The sequence below is a fragment of the Plectropomus leopardus genome, chromosome 4, assembly GCF_026936395.1.
Source record: "Plectropomus leopardus strain MGB_pleo_1.0 chromosome 4, ASM2693639v1, whole genome shotgun sequence".
NCBI lineage: Eukaryota > Metazoa > Chordata > Actinopteri > Perciformes > Serranidae > Plectropomus > Plectropomus leopardus.
This window is the reverse complement of record NC_142179.1, coordinates 3995805-4006572: the sequence shown is the minus strand read 5'-3', so window position 1 is coordinate 4006572 and position 10768 is coordinate 3995805. Positions and strand designations below refer to the sequence as shown.

The following is a 10768-nucleotide window of genomic DNA, read 5'->3' as shown; positions in this document are numbered from 1 at the left end:
TTTGCGCCAAAATATCTGATCTTGCAAAATAATATCTGCTCAGCATGGTAGCACTTGATCACAGAAGTGAAAGTAACCAAAAGAACGTGTGCAGCCTGGACAAATAATGATCAACAGATGACACATTCTGGCTCCTACGGGTGTAAAGTCACAACTAAGCCATTTTAGGACACAAAGGGATAATTTTTCATTTAAAAAAAAAAACTTCAAAACATCTACTTTGATTAGTAGAGATGAGACTTTAGGGGTTAAATTGAGGCCAGGAAATGGACTTTAATCATCTGTTGTAGCCATTCTTGAGTTTATATTGCAGCCAAAAAAGGTTCAAATCCAGTGACCGCCGATGTGCCGTGCAGAAAGAAACCGCGTGAGGTTTCTCTACCTGATGCTCACTTCGCTGCTCGCTCGTCGCGGATCACAGCGTCAGCTGAATGTCTGAAATGTAAAAATGTAGTGTGACTGGGGCAAAGGGCCAACTGGAAGTGCCAGCTTAGCAGAGATATAAACTGTCCCACGCCGCTCGGCGCTGAGTGATGCAGTGACAAATGTGTCAGGGGGGAAGTCGGGGCACAAAAGGGACGATGACACAAGCAGCAAAGCATGAGGGCACTAAATATCAGCGGAGTGTGTCTGTGTGTGTGTGTGTGTGTGTGTGTGTGTGTGTGTGTGTGCAGAGAGAGAGGGGTGATGCCCACCTCTGTCGTCGATCACATGCCCGGTGGTGAGATTGACCCGTTTGGATTGCTGACATGGGAGGTGTGTGTTGATGTGAGATGAGGTGTAACGTGCAGACATGTGCACCGCCGCTGCAATTTATCATCATGTGAGCGACACGGCGCCATGCTGTATCTACTCCTCTCAACCTCGACCTCTTTATGTGCTTCTTATCTCCTGCCAGCATGTCTCACTGCGTCCTCACCGCGGCTCGCTGGACTCCAGTTGTCCATAATGTCTTCCTGTCCTGTGGGACACATGATATTGACCCTTTAACACCTGGATCGACATCTTTTTTCTTGTGCTGAATTCAGTTGCATTTTACAAGCATTTAAAACCTCTGAGGCTGGAGAAAATTTGATTTATTTAAAGAACACAGGAAAATACATAATGAGCGACTTGGCAAAAAATGTCCCATTAAAAAATAAAATGTTCTCGATATCAGCTAGGAGGGATTATTAGATGTAATCACAAAATAAGGAAATTAAAATAATTATATTTTTAAATTTATGCATCAGCAAAAAAAAAAAAAAAAAAATTAGCATTTTCTTGAGGCCATTGTCTTGGTCTCTTTTATTTTTGTTTTTATTATTATTATTTTTTATTTTTTCCTCTAACTTTTAACTGATTTCTTGCTAATTTGTGGGTCATTTCTTGTTAAGTTGCTTGTTTTTATTATTAACATCATCATCATTATTATTATTATTATTATTATTATTATTATTATTATTATTATTATCATCATCATTATTATTATTATTATTATTATTACTATTATTTTATTTAATTTTTTAATTTTTATTTTTTTTAGACATATATACATTTAAATATTGACTAATTTGTTTTCTAAAATACAGAAGTTAAAGTGAACAGTGTTTCCAAATTAAGTGATCATGGTGTTAAATGACCTTTCAAAGCTGTGACAGATGCAATCACTTAAGAAACTATGGATGTGACCTTTGACCTTAGTCTAAGGAATGCATTTTATAATGTCCATTCGGCTGATATTATTCCAAACTAATCCCACAGTGCATTGAAGAGCAGTTTTTCTTTTTATTTTATTTATTTTTAATTATAAATATTCAGTGTTTGTGGAGCTTGAAGATGAGTTTAAATTCACTTTATCACAGTATTAGCCACGTGATGATTCTGATGACTCACTTACCACTAAATATTATCATATTATATATAAATCAAAGTCTTATTTTCAATAAACAGTATTGTTTTCAATACTTTAATCATTCCGTTTCTTTCAAAATAAGAGCATCATAATGGTTTTAATACATGTGGCCGCTGCTGAAACACTTCCGCCTCACACTGAGCTCCTCATCGTGCAGTCCACATGTCGACCACGTGATGGCGCTGTTGAACTATTTTCCACATTTGATTATTGGTTTCTGTCCTGAAACGTTCTCCAGCAGCCGTACTGATTTCTTCTTAAACCATGAATTTATATCATGAGCGGTAAATAGTGAATATTGATCCACAGAAACGTTCGTCAGTCTGTATTGTGTTTTTAATAAAAGAAAAACATTAATATCTGATTGTTCTCTCTGATGATTTCATTTGAGCTTTTACAAAGGAAGGTCGCAGATGGCTGACAGATGATTGATATTTAATATTTATCACACACGTGTCAGATGCTCTTCACCACAGGTGAGAGGAGCAGTTATGACAATTAGAAAGACAAAACTTTTTATCAGAAATTTATTTTTGGGAAACTCGTGTTTTTTTGTGTAACTGCACGTGCACCCTTTTGTCTGCAGTTTCGTCACGACTGTTTTTTTCTAACACAGAAGATAAATCCAATATATTACTAATCAAAAATTTATAAAATAAATGCATCAATGCAGTATGTGCTTCGTTTTTCAAAGAAATCCATAAATACGCTCACTGTTGACCCGTCGATCATTTCTGTTTTTCCTACACTGAAGCTGGAGATCTTTGCGAATTAGAAATAATCATCGTCATTTTAAAGCTTTTATTCTGAAAAAGGTCCGTATTCTCCATTTAAAAATGAAACCGTGTGAATTATTAAAATTGCAGGTGTAGAAATGTAATTTTTCCCCCCTAACAATTAAATGGAAACGACCTCTCAGGGAAAAATTTCAACAGGATTAGAGCAGGCTGGACGTGTGTCAATTATTATTATGATAGCCTAATAATATTAATAATAATAAGATGAAGAAAAATAAGAGGAAGAAGGTAAATGAACAGAAGTGGTCATATCCAGTTTCTGTGCTTATATTTTCATTATTCAACTCGATATATAATTTTCAATAGGACATTAACATTTTAGAAATATTGGCCATATTAACCATCAATTCACTTTTATCTGTTTTTTATTTGGACTGTAAATACAGTGTGGTTATTGTATTTAATTATTGTAGTCATTATAATATTAGTTTTCTTATTATTATTTATATTATGAAAAGTGGCTCTACATGAAATGCTTGTATTTCTAATGTTTTGTTTTGTTTTTTTAAAGTAAAAAATAAATTATGAAATCTGATGTTTGGGCTTCACACACATTTCATATAAATTAAAAATGTAATGTTGAACTTGTTTTGTAAATGCAAAATAAAGAGCAATAATATTAATTGAAGAAATCATGATTTCATTTGCAGTATAAAAGAAAAAAAATCCACGGAGGCCACAGTTGAAAATAAAGCTATTTTATTGTCAATGCATTCAACGTGATTAGATAAACTATCAAGTAGTAAATTTCCGCAAAAGGAAGAAACACTGAAACTATTCCCCACTGACACAAAATATTACACTTTGTATTTCAAATAAAACAAATTATTTACACCGTAATGTATAGACTGCATCTTAAATCAATATCATTTAATATTACATGCACTCTGAAATATAGTCTGACATAATATCCCCAATTTGTGTCGATATTCATCGTAGACATGAAAAAACTTGCTGCGTTGTAAACCATGACGTGTGACTACATTGGTATTTCTTCTCTATATTTGTATTTATATGATATAAAATACAACTTACTGTACATTTACACATATTTAAATCTTCCCTTATTCTCAAACTTCTTAAGTGTTTCATAAATAGATCCATTTTTGAAGTCGAAACGCATTTGCATACACCCAAAACATGACATTTTTGTACAGGGGAGAAAAAGTAAACAGACCCAAAAGGAATCAGAAGATCATAGTCCAAAGTGAAAACAAGTGCAAGGGGTGTTTTTTGTATTTTTAAGTGGCCTATCTCCGGTCGGAGCTTAAATCCAGGCAGGGTCACGCTCCCTCCTCATTAGAAAAAAAAGTCCCTCGTTAAGTCTTTAAAAGTCAGTTATGGGAGGTCATGTGACGTGACAGGTGATGCCGCTCCCGGAAGGACTCGTTGCAAATGGGGCACTTGAGTTTCTCCTCGCGCCGCCGCTTGACCAGAGGCTCCATGGAATACTCCTTTTTGTGGTGGGACCGCATGTGGTAAACCAAGTCCGAGGTCATGCGGAAGGAGGCGTTGCACTTGGCGCACCAGTTCTGCGCCGGCAGGCAGAGGGAGGTGAAGGAGGGCGGCAGGAGGGTGAGCGCCGACGGCATCTGAAGCTGGATGGCCCCGGAGTTCTTGGGCCAGAAGGTGGTGGCGTAGACAAAGGGATTCTGCTTGGCCATGCCCCCGGGAACGGGGCAGTTGGCGCCCAGTTCTGCGCCCTGCAGCTTGGCGGCGAGGTGGTCGGCCTGGTAGAGTCTGTTGGAGGAGATGGTGTCGCCCACCGCTGGGTGGCAGTCCAGCAGCTTGGTTGGCATCACCAGCGGCGAGATCTGGGAGAAAGAAGAGCGAGACGGCTGGCTGAAGGCGCTCTTTCTTTCTCCGCCGCTGCCGCCGCCTTGCTGGGTGACCGAGGTGAAAGCGCTGCCCATGGGCGAAGTTTGCGGCGGCTGGGTTTCCGACAGCACCTGCCGGATGTTGAGGTGCTTCTCCGGCGGGTTGCTGCTGGGGCGACCGCCATCTTTGTTTTCGGAGTTGGCGCTCTGGAGGTTTTTGTTGCCGCTGTGGTGTTTGAGGTTCTGCGCAGACTTCTTGACCTCGGTGAAGGCGCTGCGTTTGCCTTGACCGAGTTCTGTGGAGCTTGGCGGCGAGAACGACCGGTGGTTCTCCTCCAGGCCATACGCTCCTCTGTAGTTCTGCGCCGATGTCGCAAGCTCGTCTTTAGACTTGGACTGTGAGAGGCCCGGCCCTCGACACTCCCTGTCCTCTATTTCCGAGAACTTCCTCTTCCCCGAGCTCTCGCTGCAGATCTCAGCCTCCTTGTCGCTCGGCGGACTGGTCCGGTTGTTCTCTAGATCCCTGGCCAGGTTGTGAAAGTCTGTGGAGGGTTTGTTGCCGTCCTGTGGGCTGCTGAAGCCCTCAGAGCGGCCCAGCTTCGGGCTGGTCCTGGTCGGAGTGGAGTTTGGTCGCTCTGTGCTGCTCTCTTTGCTGGGCTCCTCGTCGGCTCCTGAGATGCTCTGCAATCTTTTGGTGCATCGGAAGCGGAGATGGGCCAAGAACGGGAACTCAAACTGGAACCGCTGGCTGCAGTCTGGACAGGAGTGGTGGGACGAACCTGCGACAAAGAGACGGAAATTAGTCCTGACAAAAAACTGTCTTAACCTGCTCATGAGTCGCGTCTTAAAACAATGCAAGAATCGCTAGTTTTGTTCAATTTAATTAGATTAAATTAGAATTTAAACAAAATCTTAGACTTTCCAAACATTTGCAACTTTGTCCTCGAAGAACTAAAAGCATCAATGCAAGAGATGCATTTACGAAGAAGCTGCAGAGCTTAGGACGTATGTGATTGTGAAGTAAAAGACAATTGTTAATCAACTTAAATAGTTATTTAAATTTGTAACAAATTAATTAAATTTTTTTCAACTCGATTTGTGTTAATCGAATTTGCTAACTTGATTTGAAAAAACTTAATTCATTCATGTGTTAGCGATTGAAGTAATTATTTTAGTTGGTCAACAATTCTCTTTTTCCAGTGAAAGAACAATAATGTTATTATTTTGGCGGTCTGTCCAGCGAGGACATGATTTCTCTGCTCACCTTTGCTCTTGGCGGGCGCTCTGCTGGAGCTGAGCAGCAGCAGGTCGATGAGGTCTTTGCCGTACCACACCAGCAGCTCCTCGTCCTTCTCAATCCGGCGGAGCGAGCGATACAAGAGTTGGCCGTTCTTCACGTAGGCCTCCAGGTTCTGCTCCTCTTTGTCCCGGGCGGACTGGACCAACCGCAGCCACATCAAGCCTTCGGAGGTGCTGTTGGCTGCTGACGTGTCCACCTGAACAAACAAAAAAATACAGTTTGAGTCATGACTTCGATACAACTCAAATTACATTTCAGGCACACTGAAAAAATATTCTATTTGTTTTAAATTTTTAAAATAAATTAGTGTATGAGCTACCTTATTTTTTTAAGTTGACAGAATTTGAGAAAACGAGTTGAATAATTGCAAAGTTACCTCAACTCGTTTTCTCAAATTCAGTCAACTTAAAATTTTAGGAAGCCTGGATGCGAACTTTTTTAAAGTTAAAACAAATACTTTATTTTTACTCTTCAAATAATCTGCATCAGAATCTTATTTTAAATTGCAGTTTAATTAATAGATTCAAAATAGGGATATTTTATCTCATGAAGCAACTTCACACAAAATATTAATTTCTATTAAGTCACTGCTGCACATTTCACTATTATCACTGACAATAAGAGGCTTTTTTTAATAAATAGTTTGTCACCAGAACACAATGATCTCAAATGCATTGCAAATTCTTCACGTCTTGAAGAAATTCTTTAAAAAAATAAAATTTTCCATTATTCAAAAAGAATTAAATGGCTTGCTTAGGTGAAATTTTCTTGCAGTGTGGAGTGATTTATTATTCATTTAAATAAAGATCTAACAAAAATAATATTGTAGTATTGCTGCACATACATGAGAATAAATTCATCTTTTTGCTCCAGTTGTGTATGATATCACAAGGGCCTGAATCTGCAAAGAAATATATTTACTAGAGCTGCACAAGACAAGGATGAAATAGATATAAAAAGGCCTCTCAAAATGCTATGTGGTGTAATTTTTTATTTGAAAACTGCAGATTAAAAATGAATAGAAGACTAATTAAACCCATTTTTTTAAAAAAAGCTGTGGCTTGAATTAAAATAGATTTAATAAAGGCATAAAAATGAATGCGTCCTCACCCTGAAGATATAAGGTGCTGTGCGTTTGTCGGTGGACTTGAGCGCGATGAAGGCGATGCTGTCGTACAGCGACGTGTGGCTCAGCACACAAGGCCCGAAAATGGCGTTTTCTGGGATGTCACACGTCGTGTAGACGCTAGTAAAAATATCCGTCAGACACTGCTGGACCGCTTTGGCGTCCCCATCCCACACCAACTTCTGAGAGCTGGACTCCTCCATTTCACACTGCGGGGACAGGAGACATCATCAGAGATGAGACACACTGCGAGCAGCCGAAAAAAACCAAAACGCTGATACACTGAAATCATTAATTTGGTCCCATTTTATTTTATTTTTTTTCACCCCAAAAAATGCTCCGTAAATTTCAACCTAAACTGCTTGTTTAGTGGGTTCCCCTCCGCTGTCCCTGCTGGTAGGAAATAAATCTCTTCCTGGACAGATTGGCTAAACCAGCTGTCAAGGGCGGCGTTTAGGGGCCCGTTTCTTTCTTTCTTCCCTTTTTTTTTTTTTTTTGGCTATGATTTCTAATTAATTCAAACCCCGTAATAAATTCGTGACGGCATCACCTTCAGCATCCCGATGATGTGGTTTACCATTAAAACGCCGAAAAAGTAGCTCAAATTATAACATCAAACACAAAATTATAACTTTTTGTTTTCTAAATCGCAATGTTATTACCATTGTTTGATTATTCGTGTTGCTGCTATTATCATTGTTACTGGAAAATTATTATTGATTATAATAATATTGACAATATTAACAAAATTATTATTATTATTAACATTATTATTATCATTGTCATTATTATTATTATTATTATTAGTAGTAGTAGTAGTAGTAGTATAGTAATAGTAGTAGCCTACTGGTGGCAATAATAATAGTAATAATAATAATAATAATAATAATAAGAAGAAGAAGAAGAAGAAGAAGAAGAATTGTCTCGGATTATACAACATAGGCTATTTGATGAAAAAAAATTTAAAAAATTTTAGATTATTTTACATAAACGCCCTGTCTCCGTTATTACAACGATATACAATAAAAGCAAATCAAATTATTGACAGTATTATTGATAGCAGCACTAGTAGGCCTCTGCGGGCTCCAGTTGACTTGTCTGTCCAGCTGTAAATTTTATGATTGGCGGTATTCAAAGCGAAAAAAAATCCATATAATGTCTATAATATTCCTAAAGTGACCTGTGAAGTCTCAAGAGCGATTCACAAGTATCTTATCGTGCTTTATGGATTTTTTTTTTAATTATAGTATAGGCCCTATATGCTATAAATGAACTATTCCTCTAATATAAAGGGTTTATAGGTTTGCTGTGACGCGTTTATTTGTCTAAAATCGCATTAAAGGATAATATTTAGTCCATGTTAGAAAATAAAAAACTTAAAAATAAAAAAGCCCCTCTCTCTCACAGTGGGAGCTGCTAAGCTGCGTGCATGTCCAATGGAGAGAGCATGTCCAATGGGTTTCAAGTGGACTGTCAAAGTCAGTGATTTCATGTCAGCCAACCTTTCTCTCTTTTCTACAAGCGGCAGCGTATGCCGCCTCATTACCATAATCCACCACGTTCCCCTCTGAGACTGTAATTAAAGCAGCACGACCAGTTAATTATTTCTTTTCTCCCTTTTCTAACCTCGGAGTGTGCGTTCAGACGGCTGCGGCTCTCCTCCCTCCGCGCTTAAATAACAGCGGAAAGTGCGCGAGGAGAGCTGCACCTGATACGCGCGTGTTCAGCCGCAAATGAGCCTCAGTGGACAGATAAATTAAAAAAAAATAATAAAACAGGAAAAATAATGACAATTCTCTCAACGCTGTCAGAAAGCTCCGTTTAATTGCGAAAAACAAGTTATTTTAGCTTCTAAAATGCTAAAATAATCATGTTCCAATCTGCACTGTGTGGCAAATTATTGATGCACAAAATATTTCTCACATTGCATATAATAATGTATAACTCTCTGCTGTTGCTTTCTGGGGCCTATAGCACTAATATCCATATTATTAAAGCCAATGTGTGATTTATTTTAATGTTTGATTTCCATATTAACAGTTTATAACGTGTAATAAATCACTACACGCCACTCAAACAACTTCACAGCGGTGCAAAATAAATTAACCTATCATTTGGAAAAGTAAAATAAATACCGCATTTGTGCCAAAAGTTTGTTTTGCGAAAAAATCTGGAGGCATGTGTGCATCTAAACGAGCGAATTCAAATATAAATAGGTTAATATCAACAACTAACAATGATGACTGGTGTGAACTGATGAGCTGTCGTCTGTCCATCTCTAAAATCGGCTCTTGTTTTGTGACTGAACGCGCAGAAAAAAAGCGAGGCTCTCTGATTTTGGTTCTGATTTTTCTCTCTCAGTTGGAAAAAAACGGATTTTATGTGCACAGTTCGTATCTTATTTTGTTAATCGGGCTGATTTGGAGTATTGATACCGTCACTAAGTGGCTCAACAGCAACAGAAAGGCTCTCCGGTGAACATTTTGCGCACGCTGCAACATAGAGCCTTTCCAAAAATGTATCTGAGCGCTGCGCCACGAGCCTTAACAATTTGTTTCCGGTGCCACACAGAAGCTCTTTAATTCAGAGGGACAGAAATGTTCACGAGGAGGTAGATCACGTAAAATAATCGGCAATAAATTGTATCTAAGTCAAGCTCAAATAGGAGATAAAGATGCGAATGTGCACATCCAGAAACTGGAGGAAAGCAGTCACCCTCCTTTTCAAACCCGCTGCGGGTGGGGTTGGGGGTGAGAGCAGAGATGGGGGGGAGTTTAACCCATCTGCTAAAGCCGTGCCAGTCTGAAAACTGTCCTAAATCAGCGCTGAATTGCGGGTTTTGTCTGCTGCGCTCAAACATCTGCGTTTTTTTCTCTCTTTCAGCGCCTGCAGGATGCGTGTCTGCATGCGCCACACAAACCCCAGAAACGGTCCCCCTTCTCGTGCACTAAAACTATCCAAAAAACCACACACACACAAACCTACCTTTCCGTCGATGAGGAGGAACAATAATCCACAAGCGAGCGATGCTGCGAATCAAAACCTCCGTGTTGCACCTCCGGAAGAAAAGAAGAAAAAAATAAAAGCCCCGAGAAGAAGCAGGGGGATGCGGTGATGGAGGTGATGGAGATGGTGGTGCGCTCCCGGTGTGCTCCGTAGTGTCAGTACATTTCCCCCCCGGTGTGGTGAAAGTGACAGTGCTGCTGCTGCTTGCTGCTGCAGATACTCGCAGACTGTGGCAGTGAGCGGGCGGGGTGGAGAGAGCTGCACGGATAAAGGGAGACAGAGAGAGAGAGAGGGAGAGAGAGAGAGGCGTGCAGATGGGGCCCGATGCTCTGGCTGACTGGCACACCGACACACACTTTTTGTTTGCGGCACATAATCTACCCAATGAGGCGTGTCACTCTCCGTCTCCTCCCTTTAACTCTTCACTGGCCGACTGTCATTTGATGCGATTTATGGACGAGCAGAGGGATAAAGAGCCCCCCTCCTCCTCCTCCTCCTCACCCCACTCCCATTATTATTGTAATTCTAATCACAATAGTTGGTGGTTGTATTAGAATAAAGTGGCATTTAAGGAGTCTTATGTTGGAAAATAATCAAAAAAATTAAACCCAGTTTCAACTTAATAAAGGTCAAAACATATTATTTTCTATAGTTATTATAATCATCATCATTATTATTAGAATTAACCATATTATTTTTAGAATTAGAATTATAATTTTAGGCGACTTCACATTTAACCCCCTCCAAAAAAAGGGGGGGGGGGGTATTCAGAGTGTATTTAAATTTATGCTAATTAACGGACTTCCTTTTTGGCTTTAAATCGCATTT

At 39.5% G+C, this 10768-nt stretch overlaps 1 protein-coding gene across 1 annotated transcript; it reads right to left on the bottom strand.

Moving 5' to 3' along the window:
• Positions 1-3368: 3368 nt before the first annotated feature.
• Positions 3369-10285, bottom strand: prdm8b (PR domain containing 8b). The gene is made up of 4 exons (XM_042488686.2): positions 9920-10285; positions 6919-7143; positions 5773-6004; positions 3369-5287 (listed from the first exon to the last, which is right to left on the bottom strand). The coding sequence occupies exons 2-4, from the start codon at positions 7135-7137 to the stop codon at positions 4026-4028; spliced, it is 1713 nt and encodes a 570-aa protein (XP_042344620.1). The 5' UTR covers positions 7138-7143; positions 9920-10285; the 3' UTR covers positions 3369-4025.
• Between the last annotated feature and the right edge of the window lie 483 nt (positions 10286-10768).